At 39.5% G+C, this 15,517-nt stretch overlaps 1 protein-coding gene across 1 annotated transcript; it reads right to left on the bottom strand.

Annotated features, from left to right (window-relative positions):
• Positions 1-2,481: 2,481 nt before the first annotated feature.
• LOC125012447 lies at positions 2,482-14,997 on the bottom strand. The gene is made up of 6 exons (XM_047592413.1): positions 14,889-14,997; positions 14,384-14,725; positions 13,977-14,018; positions 3,591-3,698; positions 2,917-2,948; positions 2,482-2,681 (listed from the first exon to the last, which is right to left on the bottom strand). Exons 1-6 carry the CDS (start codon positions 14,929-14,931, stop codon positions 2,580-2,582), a joined length of 669 nt encoding a protein of 222 aa, XP_047448369.1. The 5' UTR covers positions 14,932-14,997; the 3' UTR covers positions 2,482-2,579.
• Positions 14,998-15,517: the final 520 nt, after the last annotated feature.

Raw genomic sequence — 15,517 nt, 5'->3', positions numbered from 1 at the left:
CCATGTGAACTGTATGACAACAGACCTGTGGAGGTCTCAGCTGTTCCTCGGATCATTTGGCACCATATCCATAGTTCCCTGTGAAAACTGCATTTCCAGGTGAGAAACTTCTGAGCTTAATGTGTGTGTCATGATTATTTTTTGATTCCACTGTTGTTTATCCACCTTTGCCTTCAAATCAGGGAGTCAAAGGCACATCTGTGTTTCCATGACATCAGCATCTCAGCTTGAGAAAAACCTATGGCAGAGTAGGAGTAATTCTGTAACTGAACAGAAATCTGGATACTTTTGCTTGCAGACTCTCCTGTCTTCATCATCCTCGAATCCTCTTCATCCTTTCCTTAAAGGTCCTAACTACTCTTCAGACAGTCTTTTGGATGACGGATGAAAAGGGGCTGATGTCACATGCTTTATGCCATTACTAGACATGGGCAAAGTTAGCACCTATAAAACAGGTAACATTTTAACTCACTAGTGTCTGTGGCAGTCCATGAACACTGACAGTTTGCCTGAGTTTTTCAGTGGTTCCATGAAAGATTGCAGCATTCAATGGCTATACATCCCTCCATTTAGAATGTGAATCAGTCAGAATCAAAAACATCTTACACAGGAATGGACCTGGGTAATACACATGCAGTCGTGTCCAGCCATTCCTAGGGGTGCAAGGGTGCTGTAGCAAGAGAGATTCTGTTGTATTGACATCCTTCACACCGGTGAAACTCCATTTCTACATCTTGATCCATCTGTGGCCACCAGACGTATGATCTAGCCCAGGGGTCGGCAACCTTTAGCACTCAAAGAGCCTTTTGAACCCGCTTCGAACAGCAAAGAAAACACCGGGAGCCACAAAACCCCTTTGACATCTAAAATGAAGATAACACTGCATATATTGTTTTTACCTCTATGCTAGACCTATACATAAAAAAACTATAGTGTGTTGCATTTATGAAATGAAAGAACTGCTACAGAGTTAACAAAATTGTATTTATGCATACATAACAGGGATTTATCCATGGTTGCTAACCTGCGGTCGAAACATTCGATAAATAGCGGGCTGGACCTGCCGGCGGGTGTTGCACATTGGCAGTTGTGATGTATATTTTGAGCGACAAAAAATTAAACACATTTTATACCGATGTTACAAGATCACCAAAACCCACCGGAGACGTGGGTTGCCGACCCCTGATCTAGCCAGACCCTTTACTCTCGACATCACGGGACGAGACTGATGCAACAACTTCAGCAGCATTTACCTGCCCTGGGGAGGAATGACTCGAGCACCCCACTGAGCAACCCATCTCTTACACTGAGCTCCACCCATGGTGTGAAATCAGGCATGAATTCAGGCTCCACTGTAGAAGGCCATCCTTTTGGCACTGGCACTTGTGACAGTAAAGCATCTTTAGCTGTCCACTGTCTTACTTGTTCTGTGGTCATCTGTGTGTCATCCGTTCCATCTGTCATTAGTGCCAAATCGTCTTATTCCTCAGGAGGGCATGTGTCCGGCAGGGGCAGCCTGCTGAGGGCATCTGCATTTATATGTTGCTTTCCGGACCTGTAGACAATATGATATTCATATTTTCTGAGCCACGCAGACCAACACTGTATACATGGAGACACCATCTGAGGAGTAAAATAGTAACATTTTGACCATAAATGTATTTGTGGGTACCTCTTTATTCAGCTCCTCCCAAATCCACACAACTTTTCTCAGTACATAATGTAAAGGGGCCAGCAATGTAGAGGGCTTTGGAAGAAAACAATAATAATTCACCAAGCTCAAATAGGCAGCTCTGTCACTGTAGTATGAGGATGCTTCAGATCCTTGTCCCCTTGTCACTGGCGTGGTCCATTTCCCAAACTAAATTACGTCAATTATATTAACTAATATTACTAATTAATTAGCTAATATTAACTAAATTTATTGGCATTGTTTATCATTTTGAAGCAGTTTATTTTTCACATGATGTTAACTGTACTGATGATGTTGGAGGCTTTGCACTTTTCTGAATGAATGATACCATTGGAGACACTAGAATGAATGTTCCTATGTGCTTTTTTTCCTCTCTGACTTACTAACTTGTGTTTGAGTGAAACATTACCTATCAAATGAATTTGTTTTGTGACACTGAAGTCTGCTGCCCCTACATGATTTAATTGTGGCAATTCTTCATTCTAATTTCAAAGTACCTGCCACGTGTAAGCAATCTAAGTTCAAATAGGAATCAACAACATGTGAACATTTTGGCTCATCGTTCTTTCAGATCCTCTTTCTAGAAAGATACCAGTTAAGAGATCTCATCATTTTCACCTCGTCTGAGTTCAGACCACATGTTGTCTCTTCCTGTTAACGGTTCAGACTGAGCCAATCCAGACAGTTCAACTAGCTCTCTCTCTATCGTTTGGCTAAACAGACTTTGACGGAGGGCAAAGAAGTGGTGAAAGTTAATCGTAGAAAAAAATGACAATGAATGAATATTGGATCTTTATTGCACAATTAGATTTATCTTCCTTAAAATAAAAAGCCATTCAAAACCACAAGACATATACAGCAAATACGATGCATAAGAGTTCCCAGTCTATCTGGTAGCAGCATAAATAACATTTGGCTCTGGTTCTCTTCTTTTTGCTCTCTTTTGAAAAGTCACTGCAGCGTAGTTCAGGTCGTCAGAGCCACGTTTCTGTGAAAAGAACATTTACAGTCACAGTATAGTCCCAGGTCATGTTGAGCAACACAATTTACAGTTATTCATGTTACTGCTCTTCAGTGTATAAGCTGCAATTCCTTGTTTGTATATGGCCCATATAAGTACAAGTATATTTCTGCATACGCAGTACATACTGTACATACCAATGTACCGCAGACAAGCCAAACCTATAGAGGCTGATTTGGGTGAAGGTTAAAATTGGACACACCTGACTTTGCTTTGGATTCTGTTCTTCTTGATCTGAGTGACAGAAACAAAACATTTGGTTATTAATCATTAACTTTTTTTTTTTTTTTTTTTTTTTTTTTTTTTTGCAAAACAGTGAACCCTCGTTTATCGCGGGGGTTACATTCCAAAAAGAACCCGCAATAAGGGAAATACATGAAGTAGTCAGCTTTATGTTTTTTTTGTAATGTTATCCCGCTTGCTGCTGCTTCTTTTTAATTATTTTTATTTTTCATCTTCCTCCCTTTTTTGGTCCCTTAACTGACAAGTTATATATCAAAACGTGCGGTTCGATCGGGATCGGTATGCTATTACTTCTCTTTCCAAAATATGAATTTTTCGCGACGTAAGTTCCATTCATTTTTCCATTGAAAATGAATGGGACGGCCGAAAAAAAACACGCAACAAACACAGTTTTTTAAAGGTCTACTGATCAGGCATACTGTCACCTAGAGACTTCATTTAAACTTTAAAATGTACACACGAGCCTTGTGTATTGGTGTATTAATCTGCGTTTTGACACAATGCACTGTAAAATGCACTGTTAAAAAAGAAAAAAAAACTGCACTAAAAACATCCGCGAAACAGCGAAGCCGCGAAAGGTGAACCGCGTTATAGCGAGGGTTCACTGTGTAACATAATATGAAGTCTTAGTACCTTTTTTAAGCTTCATGTTTTGAACAACCAGACCAATGATGACCATTACAAGGACAACAGTCAGTCCACCCAGGGCCACACTCACCAGCTTTACCATTTCATCAGACTCTTTAGAACAAAGACAAGTTACAGGAAAGAAAGTTAGTCTCTAAATTCACTTTAGAGATTTGAGTTTACGCTAAAATTAAAATGGAGAAAAATATGAAGGAAATTCTTACGTTTACATTTGCTGTCCATGCTACCATCAGGCTCATCAGTGCCTTTTAAATAAATACAAATAATTTTACTCTTGATTTTATTTTTGGATGATTTACATCAAAGCATCTCTTTGTAATATAAACAGAAAATGACTTGACAAACAAAATATATCAATAACAGTAAGAAAGTTAGTCTCTATTTTCACTTTAGAGATTTAAGTTGACACACGCCTTTAGGAAGTTGTTACTTTGACAATTGTTGTCCATGTTACCATCAGACTCATCAGCGCCTTTTAAGTAAATACAAAATAATTTCATTCTTGGTTTTATTTTTGGATGATTTAATCTATGCAGAGACGACATCAAGGTATTATCAGTAGAAATGACTTAACTGAAAACAAAATGGACCAATAACAGTAAAGACACTTACCATCAATCTTTAAATGTGTCCTACTAAAAAGAAGATTTCCATTTCTGATAATTCCACAGACATACAACCCAGAGTCTGATGAATCCACTGACTTGATTGTGAGAGAGACAGAGGAGCTGTTAAAGCTTGTTTCATATTTTTCATTTGAGAATTGATCACTTGTTGCAGCAACTTTGCCAGATGGATACACAGTATAGATAAAACTGAATAAGGTTCGGTCGACCACTCTGAACCAGATTATCACAGTATCATACTGGTCAACATCGGAGCATGTAAGCGTGACGTCTTGACCCGACTGGACGTCCAGAGTCTGAACCTCAGAATCTGAGACAGAGAACCAGCCTGAAACCAACAGAGAAACAACAGAGTTACTTGTTTTAAAGTGACATGAGGGAAATAAAATGAAGAAAGTCAAGTAGCAAGTGAATGTATTAAATGATGACAGACTAACCACACAACAATACTTTGAGGAGTGATGTTAGGAACAATTAAAGTCAGTACTTACAGAGGCTGCAGAGACTAAAAGCTGTTATCAGGGTGAAGTTCATGGTTGTGAGTATGACTGGAGCTCTGCAATGTCCGTAAATGTAATGAACCCAGGAAGGGTGAGCTTTTAAAGTAAAGAGGCGGGGTGTTTGTGTTGCTTACCCTGTTGTTTGTCACTAGCTACATACTATACATATTGTTAGGGCAGTGAGTGTTGTTACAGACTATATCATAAAATAGTAAGTGATATTCAAATGATTGTATTCACAACATACTGAACACATACTAAATAAAGACATCACATGCTCTCATTATTTCCATTGCAAAAGAATCACATTCTCAGCTTTAAAAATACTGTTGGTATTCTTCATGTTGCTAGTTGTAGTTTACACAAACAATTGTTTTATTGCTATTGGTGCCAAACATTGAGATTGAGAAAGGAACCTGTAGTAAGTGTATTTCGAGTACACACAGTAACAGGGACATTGTGAAATGTTTCCAATTCATTACAGAAAAGGAACCTGTGGTAAATTGTTGTCATGCTTTATTAGTGAATGCTGCTAGCTGTGATAATTGGGGTTATTTGTCACAATTCATTAACTTTAGTGGTATTCATCAATACGTGCATACTTCTACATACTGTTTGTTCTAAGGAAATGTAAGAGTTCAACATATTAGGAATTTCCCTACAGAAGCAAACACTCCCACTTATTCATGAGTTAGATATTATAGTGCCATTAAATCGCAACAAAGGGAAAATCTGTATTCTGTGTTATGCGCTCATTCCTTCCTTTTCTCCTCCTGCAGCTATAATAGTTTGGGTGGTAGCTGACTGTCACCGTCACTAACTAACACCATGACTTAATTGAAGCAAATAAGAGCCAAGGACGGCATTGTAACCTATGCACATTCAAGAAAGACTCATGACATCCATAATATCTGTGGATTTTTACTTGGACATGGTAGGAAGCACAGACACACATAGTGCTTTAAGACAGACACGGTTCTGGTTCTGGTCCTGTTAGTGGGAGTAACCAAAGTTTGAGGACGTTACTCCACTTTACTAAGGCGACAGTAAACAAACACAGTTATGGCAAAATGGCCGATCGCATGGAGCATCTGCGAGCTTTCATCCAGTTGCTAAAGACATTTGTTTTGATCCAGTAGTCCAGCATGCTTCAGCTGTTGGCGAGAAGACATAGAATGCGAATGGTATGTCTAAAGTATATGCAGTATAGGTATATCTTGCAGACTTACCTATAGCCAAGGCAGACGTGGCTACTGGAGCCGACACAACACAGCAAGACAACATTCAACTTTTAACGTTACAGGCAATTGTAAAAGCCATCTGAAGACAGATGGTGTGGACACATCCACGCACACAGCACTGGTGGAATACTATTGTTTCTGGCTTTGATGGCGACATGTTTATAAGGAACTTTTGGATATCTCGGGAGTCTTTTAACTACATCTTTAAAGTGACACCTTTCCCGGGAATCAACGGATCGCCATCGCCCTCTGGAGACTCGCCACTAACAATTAATCAGTCAGTCACCTTTTTTAATTCTGCTGTGCAGTCATAAAGGTGCTGCTTTCAGACCACATCAAGACCCCTGATGATAACAAGTTAATGGAGATGGCCACATATTTTAAAAACAGGTGGAGGGCACCTTAGTGCAGTGGGGCAATAGATGGCAGCCACATCCCGATAATGGCATCTGAATTGTTCCCACGTGACTATTTTAATAGAAAAGGATGGCACTCCATCATACTCCAGGCTGTTGTTGATGGCAAGGGTTTGTTCTGGGATTTGTATGTAGAAGGCCCTCCAGTGATGGAGAATGTGTAGCCACCTGTCCGTGTGTTACAGGAACGCCATCAGGAAGGAGATGATGTGAGAGCATTATTTCATCTCTGACTCTGACAGATGGATTGTACTGCACAGTTTTTGTTTTCTACAATTTTTGTGTACTGTACAGTGCACAACTTTGCATATTTTGCACTGTTTAGAGAAATGAGCGTTTTACACTAGGCTATGTGAAGTTATTTGTTAGGGTTTTTATTTATTTTTTTTTTTTTGCCATTGCTAAGACACAAAAATGGATGCATGTGGCACAGTTATTGAAACCCCCAACTCATGTAGTCGGTCTGTTGACCAGATATGCTGAACCATAAGCACACTGGCTGCTTTACACTGAGTTTGAATTTCTAAAATACACTTTTTGCAAATGACTGCACATGGTTATATACATTACACACATCAGTCTAAACTCCAAGCCTGTGTGTTGTTTGCTAAACACTGCCACACAAAGCCCCACCAGCCCCAGCAGAGAAGCCGTGCTCTGCTCCACGTGCTCCGTCATCCTCTCCTCTCTTGCATCAGCCTTCTCATCTGCTTTTGTCATGTGTATTCAAGGAAAGCATCCCTACAGTCGTCTCTCTTCCTTTTTCCTGGATAGAAAACAGAAAACAGGTATTAAGCAATGTAGCAATTGTTTTCACAGTTGGTGTTTGAGGCCAGGAGGAGAGGACAGATGCCAGCCATGATGACATCGTCATAATATTCTGACTATGCCTAAGCTTAGAATAGTTTAAGAATCAATATGCACCTGAAATATGTGTTCATTTAATCAGGGGTGATTTACAGTCGAAAAAGCTAAAACTGTTGATATAGATCTTTTGTACCCACAGCCATCAGACTTTATAATTCTGTCTTTGACTTATGAGCTGGACTTTTGGAATGAATAAACTAACCAAGCAAGCAAGCAATCAATCACCATCATCAATGGTATAATACTGATTTCCTCTTTTCCTTTCTTGTCTCTGTTCAGGGACTCTCTTCTAAGAAGCAGTTCTGGTGGTAGGCCTACCATGTCTGTTGGTGGACAGCTCAGTGGTGATGGTGTCGGTGTTGTATAATTCTGAAGACAATGGAAGGACTTTGAGGCAACTTCACATGTAAAATATTAGCCTATGTTTACTACTTTAGCCACCAAAACATAAACCGTCAGGCTGGATTATAGACTATGGTTTCTCAAAATAAACATGATATACAGAAGACGGAGCACATTTGTAAGGTGTTAAGATGTCAACATGAGCTTACAGTTGAGTTGCCAGGCAACATGACATCGCAGCGACATCATAGTTTTGGGCACAATGAATTAATCCAGCGTTTGGTCGGCATGAGTTTACCTATCTAAACTGTATTTTTAACATCAACTTAGGACCATCAAATGTGGTGGACCCAGGTGTGGCAAGTGACGCAAAATCTTCAATTGCTGTGGTGGTGGAGTTCAACTCCCCTGTCACCTGGTTTGGCGGTCTCTGACCCATCACGCCGTCCAGAGGTTTGAACAACGGGCCTGTATCCCGACATCCAGCTCCACTTTTCCTCAGCTCTTTTTTGCTGTCTCTACATTCCTCCTTGAGTTTTTTGAGTTTATTAATAATCTGATCAGGTGTACGGGAAAACCCAGCCATCTTCTCCGGCCCTCTCCTCCAATAGTTCAGCATAAAGCTTGCTTTTACTTGTAGTGCTCTCGAGTTTCATTTGAAACTCTGTTGATGCCCATATGGCCACCAAACATCTGGTTTCCTCTGTGAACCACTGCACATAGTTTTTTTTTTCCATGGTCACTGTCAGTGGCTGCTGCACCCATGCCCACTAATGATGTCATGGTTTGGGATGCTTCCCTCTAGTAGAGCGTCTTAAAAATGATGTTGACTTCTGCAGTGTAGGTGACGACTCACTCCCCTGAGGTGGGTCATTCTGAGAGGCCTCCACATGGATTGGAGAATCAGTCACTTGAACTTCAGATGCTCCACTTATTCTGGCACCACAGGCTATGGTGTGGTCAGAACCTAAGGTGTATTGGGATCTAAATCAGGAACTCCTGAGTTCTCACCTGATTTTATCAACATGCCTTCTCACAATCTGTCCATTTCCCATGTGAACTGTATGACAACAGACCTGTGGAGGTCTCAGCTGTTCCTCGGATCATTTGGCACCATATCCATAGTTCCCTGTGAAAACTGCATTTCCAGGTGAGAAACTTCTGAGCTTAATGTGTGTGTCATGATTATTTTTTGATTCCACTGTTGTTTGTCCACCTTTGCCTTCAAATCAGGGAGTCAAAGGCACATCTGTGTTTCCATGACATCAGCATCTCAGCTTGAGAAAAACCTATGGCAGAGTAGGAGTAATTCTGTAACTGAACAGAAATCTGGATACTTTTGCCTGCAGACTCTCCTGTCCTCATCATCCTCGAATCCTCTTCATCCTTTCCTTAAAGGTCCTAACTACTCTTCAGACAGTCCATTGGATAAAGGATGAAAAGGGGCTGATGTCACATGCTTTATGCGATTTCTAGACACGGGCAATGTTAGCACTTATAAAACAGGTAGCATTTTAACTCAGCAGTGTCTGTGGCAGTCCATGAACACTGACACTTTGCCTGAGTTTTTCAGTGGTTCCATGAAAGATTGCAGCATTCACATTCACACATTCATATACATCCCTCCATTTAGAATGTGAATCAGTCAGAATCAAAAACATCTTACACAGGAATGGACCTGGGTAATACACATGCAGTTGTGTCCAGCCATTCCTAGGGGTGCAAGGGTGCTGTAGCAAGAGAGATTCTGTTGTATTGACATCCTTCACACCGGTGAACCTCCATTTCTACATCTTGATCCGTCTGTGGCCACCAGACGTATGATCTAGCCCAGGGGTCGGCAACCTTTAGCACTCAAAGAGCCTTTTGAACTCGCTTCGAACAGCAAAGAAAACACCGGGAGCCACAAAACCCCTTTGACATCTAAAATGAAGATAACACTGCATATATTGTTTTTACCTCTATGCTAGACCTATACATAAAAACTATAGTGTGTTGCATTTATGAAATGAAAGAACTGCTACAGAGTTAACAAAATTGTATTTATGCATACATAACAGGGATTTATCCATGGTTGCTAACCTGCGGTCGAAACATTCGATAAATAGCGGGCTGGACCTGCCGGCGGGTGTTGCACATCGGCAGTTGTGATGTATATTTTGAGCGACAAAAAATTAAACACATTTTATACCGATGTTACAAGATCACCAAAACCCACCGGAGACGTGGGTTGCCGACCCTGATCTAGCCAGACCCTTTACTCTCGACATCACGGGACGAGACTGATGCAGCAACTTCAGCAGCATTTACCTGCCCTGGGGAGGAATGACTCGAGCACCCCACTGAACACACCCACCTCTTACACTGAGCTCCACCCATGGTGTGAAATCAGGCATGAATTCAGGCTCCACTGTAGAAGGCCATCCTTTTGGCACTGGCACTTGTGACGGTATAGCATCTTTAGCTGTCCACTGTCTTACTTGTTCAGTGGTCATCTGTGTGTCATCCGTTCCATCTGTCATTAGTGCCAAATCGTCTTATTCCTCAGGAGGGCATGTGTCCGGCAGGGGCAGCCTGCTGAGGGCATCTGCATTTATATGTTGCTTTCCGGACCTGTAGACAATATGATATTCATATTTTCTGAGCCACGCAGACCAACACTGTATACATGGAGACACCATCTGAGGAGTAAAATAGTAGCATTTTGACCATAAATGTATTTGTGGGTACCTCTTTATTCAGCTCCTCCCAAATCCACATGTAACCAGGGTTAGTTAAACCCCAGTTAATTGTAGTTGCTTTGGAAATGTATTTTTATATGATCTATTTATGTTCTAAATGTTTCCCTCAAAATTAAATGCATGACTATTTTTCACAAGAGTGGAGCAGTAAAAACATCTTCTCCTATAAAAAAAAACTGTATATGTGTTACTGCCCCTTTAACAGAGGTGGCAGTTGTTGAGCGCTGTTTTCAGTGAGACAAAAGCTGACAGGTGTGTGCATCTTACTTTAGCGCAAATCTTTGCAAGTCCACTGACCGATGCATGGTGCGTGTGTAGATGTGAGAAGAGAAAAAAGAGGAAAAGTTAGAATTGAAATGATAAAAACTCAGAAGTCATGAAACTAAACGAGAAGAGACTATCAGCGAGCTGCGAGTTTGAGTAGGACGACGTAAACTGTGTAAACAATTGATTTCCCGGTGAGTAACGATCGATGTTTACATTAGCATGCTAATTTGCTATCAGAGTGCTAAACACTGAAAATAACTTTAGTTAGCCTTGAACTCTCTCTAAAACCAGTCGGGATAAACTCGAAACAGGTTGGAGTAATGTATTAGTGTTAGAAGACTATGTTTTGTGCTGAATTTGTATGAATCTTGTGTTGTTATTTTTATTACTGTGAGTGAAACTCTTGATAGTAGACTTGGTGCAGGCTAATGTAATCAGTGTTAGGCCTCGGCCGAAAAATTCATGCAGCTAAGCTAGTGAGTGTGTTGAGTTAAAATGGTGTTTTGTACTGTTGTGAATAGTACAGTTAATCTAATTCTTGTGAATTATATGAGTTATGTTAAAAAAGAGAGGGAGGGAAACAGGGTTATTTTGAAATGTTTATGTGAATTCATGTTTTGGTTACTATGAGTTAAGATAGATATTAAAAATTCATGGACAATGGTAGTAGAAGAAAAGTGAAATTTACACTGAGAAGTAGTACGTTTATTTATTTACATTCGAGTTGACCTTTTTATTATGGACTAAATGAGATAATTTTCCTGCATGGTTGTGTAGGCTGTTTTTTTTTTTTTTTTTTTGAGTCCTTCGCCTGGGTCCTCAGTCCTTGGTTCCTACCCTGTCATCCATCCCCATCTCCATCCCAGTGGCTACTTTCCCTTGGACGTGAGGTCATCCATACCTCCATCCACATCTTCATCTTCACCGTGATACTTACCATTGGACGTTCACTGTTAAAGAGGGCGGTAGGACTTTGAGTGCACTCGTTTTATTTTATTTATTTGGGCCCATTTTTCCATTTTTCATTTTTTTATTCATTTGAACTTTTGGGACAGTTGCTTTTCAGTACCTGAGATCTCAGAGGTTTTTGTTACTTGTATTTTATATATTTTTTTTGTATTTCGGGTTCAATTGTGGTTGAAAGATCTTCGTATAATATACCTCCTTTAAACTTTCAGTCGGTTGTGTGTTATTTGGGGTAGACATTTCAGATCTAAATCAAAATTTAGTTGAGTAGATACCAGTAGTCTCCTCATCGAGTCTAGAGTTAGAGTTGGTCCTCATTTCCTGTTTGATATTAACCCTGTCTTAGAGTGACAGGTGCAGGGAGGGGTTACACACACATCTTTTCTCAGTACATAATGTAAAGGGGCCAGCAATGTAGAGGGCTTTGGAAGAAAACAATAATAATTCACCAAGCTCAAATAGGCAGCTCTGTCACTGTAGTATGAGGATGCTTCAGATCCTTGTCCCCTTGTCACTGGCGTGGTCCATTTCCCAAACTAAATTACGTCAATTATATTAACTAATATTACTAATTAATTAGCTAATATTAACTAAATTTATTGGCATTGTTTATCATTTTGAAGCAGTTTATTTGCACATGATGTTAGCTGTACTGATGATGTTGGAGGCTTTGCACTTTTCTGAATGAATGATAGCATTGGAGACACTAGAATGAATGTTCCTATGTGCTGTTTTTCCCTCTCTGACTTACTAACTTGTGTTTGAGTGAAACATTACTTATCAAATGAATTTGTTTTGTGACACTGAAGTCTGCTGCCCCTACATGATGTAATTGTGGCAATTCTTCATTCTAATTTCAAAGTACCTGCCACGTGTAAGCAATCTAAGTTCAAATAGGATTCAACAACATGTGAACATTTTGGCTCATCGTTCTTTCAGATCCTCTTTCTAGAAAGATACGAGTTAAGAGATTTTATCATTTTCACCTCGTCTGAGTTCAGACCACATGCTGACTCTTCCTGTTAATGGTTCAGACTAAGCCAATCGAGACGGTTCAACGAGCTCCCTCTCTATCCTTTGCCTAAACAGACTTTGACGGAGAGCAAAGAAGTGGTGAAAGTTAATCGTAGAAAAAAATGACAAAGAATGGATATTGGATCTTTATTGCACAATTAGATTTTTCTTCCTTAAACTAACAAGCCATCTAAAGCCACAAAACATAAAGTAAATACGATGCGAGACAGTTCCCAGTCTATCTGGTAGCAGCATAGATAACATTTGGCTCTGGTTCTCTTCTTTTTGCTCTCTTTTGAAAAGTCACTGCAGCGTAGTTCAGGTCGTCAGAGCCACGTTTCTGTGAAAAGAACATTTACAGTCACAGTATAGTCCCAGGTAATGTTGAGAAAGACATTTTACAGTTATTCATGTTACTGCTCTTCAGTGGATAAGCTGCAATTTCTTGTTTGTATATGGCCCATATAAGTACAAGTATATTTCTGCATACGCAGTACATACTGTACATACCAATGTACCGCAGACAAGCCAAACCTATAGAGGCTGATTTGGGTGAAGGTTAAAATTGGACACACCTGACTTTGCTCTGGATTCTGTTCTTCTTGATCTGAGTGACAGAAACAAAACATTTGGTTATTTACATTACAAAAAGAACCCGCGATAAGCGAAATCCATGAAGTAGTCAGCTTTATGTTTTTTTTTCTAATGTTATCCCGCTTGCTGCTTCTTCTTTTTAATTATTTTTATTTTTCATCTTCCTCCCTTTTTTCGTCCCTTAACTGACAAGTTTTGTATCAAAATGTGCGGTTCGATCGGGATCGGTATGCTATTACTTCTCTTTCCAAAGTACAAATTTTTCGCGACGTAAGTTCCATTCATTTTTCCATTGAAAATGAATGGGACGGCTGAAAAAAAACACGCAACAAACAGTTTTTTAAAGGTCTACTGATCAGGCATACTGTCACCTAGAGACTTCATTTAAACTTTAAAATGTACACACGAGCCTTGTGTATTGGTGTATTGATCTGCTTTTTGACACAATGCACTGTAAAATGCACTGTTAAAAAAAAAAAAAAAACTGCACTAAAAAGATCCGCGAAACAGCGAAGCCGCGAAAGGTGAACCGCGTTATAGCGAGGGTTCACTGTGTAACATAAAATGAAGTCTTAGTACCTTTTTTAAGCTTCATGTTTTGAACAACCAGACCAATGATGACCATTACAAGGACAACAGTCAGTCCACCCAGGGCCACACTCACCAGCTTTACTATTTCATCAGACTCTTTAGGACAAAGATAAGTTACAAGAAAGAAAGTTAGTCTCTGTTTTCACTTTAGAGATTTGAGTTTACGCTAAAATTAAAATGGAGAAAAATATGAAGGAAATTCTTACGTTTACATTTGCTGTCCATGCTACCATCAAGCTCATCAGTGCCTTTTAAATAAATACAAATAATTTTACTCTTGATTTTATTTTTTGATGATTTACATCAAAGCATCTCTTTGTAATATAAACAGAAAATGACTTGACAAACAAAATATATCAATAACAGTAAGAAAGTTAGTCTCTATTTTCACTTTAGAGATTTAAGTTGACACACACATTTAGGAAATTGTTACTTTGACAATTGTTGTCCATGTTACCATCAGACTCATCAGCGCCTTTTAAGTAAATAAAAATAATTTCATTCTTGATTTTATTTTTTATGATTTAATCTATGCAAAGACGACATCAAAGTATTATCAGTAGAAATGACTTGACTAAAAACAAAATGGACCAATAACGGTAAAGACACTTACCATGAATATTTAAATGTGTCCTACTAAAAAGTAGATTTCCATCTCTGATAATTCCACAGACATACAACCCAGAGTCTGATGAATTCACTGACTTGATTTTGAGAAAGACGGAGGAGTTGCTGGAGCTTGTGACATACGTTTCATTTCGGAATCGAGCACTTGTTGTTTTAATTTTGCCAGATGGGTCCGTAGTACAGATAAAACCATCTGACGTTCGGTCGACCACTCTGAACCAGATTATCAAAGTAACATACTGGTTAACATTGGAGCAGGTGAGTGTGACGTCTTGACCCAACTGGACGTCCATAGTCTGAACCTCAGAACCTGAGACAGAGAACCAGCCTGAAACCAACAGAGAAACAACAGAGTTACTTGTTTTAAAGTGACATGAGGTGAATAAAATGAAGAAAGTCAAGTAGCAAGTGAATGTGTTAAATGATGACAGACTAACCATACAACAATACTTTGAGGAGTGACGTTAGAAACAATTAAAGTCAGTACTTACAGAGGCTGCAGAGACTAAAAGCTGTTATCAGGGGGAAGTTCATGGTTGTGAGTATGACTGGAGCTCTGCAATGTCCGTAAATGTAGTGAACCCAGGAAGGGTGAGCTTTTAAAGTAAAGAGGCGGGGTGTTTGTGTTGCTTACCCTCTTGTTTGTCACTAGCTACATACTATACATACTGTTAGGGCAGTGAGTGTTGTTACAGACTATATCATAAAATAGTAAGTGATATTCAAATGATTGTATTCACAACATACTGAACACATACTAAATAAAGACATCACATGCTCTCATTATTTCCATTGCAAAAGAATCACATTCTCAGCTTTAAAAATACTGTTGGTATTCTTCATGTTGCTAGTTGTAGTTTACACAAACAATTGTTTTGTTATTGGTGCCAAACATTGAGATTGAGAAAGGAACCTGTAGTAAGTGTATTTCGAGTACACACAGTAACAGGGACTTTGTGAAATGTTTCCAATTCATTACAGAAAAGGAACCTGTGGTAAATTGTTGTCATGCTTTATTAGTGAATGCTGCTCTATGAATGCTGTGTTTAGATGCCTATATCAGTGAGACATGATGAGTTAGGTGATCCTGGAGACATCTGTGGATGATTCCTGTTCTATT

Source organism: Mugil cephalus, chromosome 1 (assembly GCF_022458985.1).
Source record: "Mugil cephalus isolate CIBA_MC_2020 chromosome 1, CIBA_Mcephalus_1.1, whole genome shotgun sequence".
NCBI lineage: Eukaryota > Metazoa > Chordata > Actinopteri > Mugiliformes > Mugilidae > Mugil > Mugil cephalus.
Note: the sequence above shows the minus strand (reverse complement) of the source record. Positions and strands in the feature narration are given on the sequence as shown.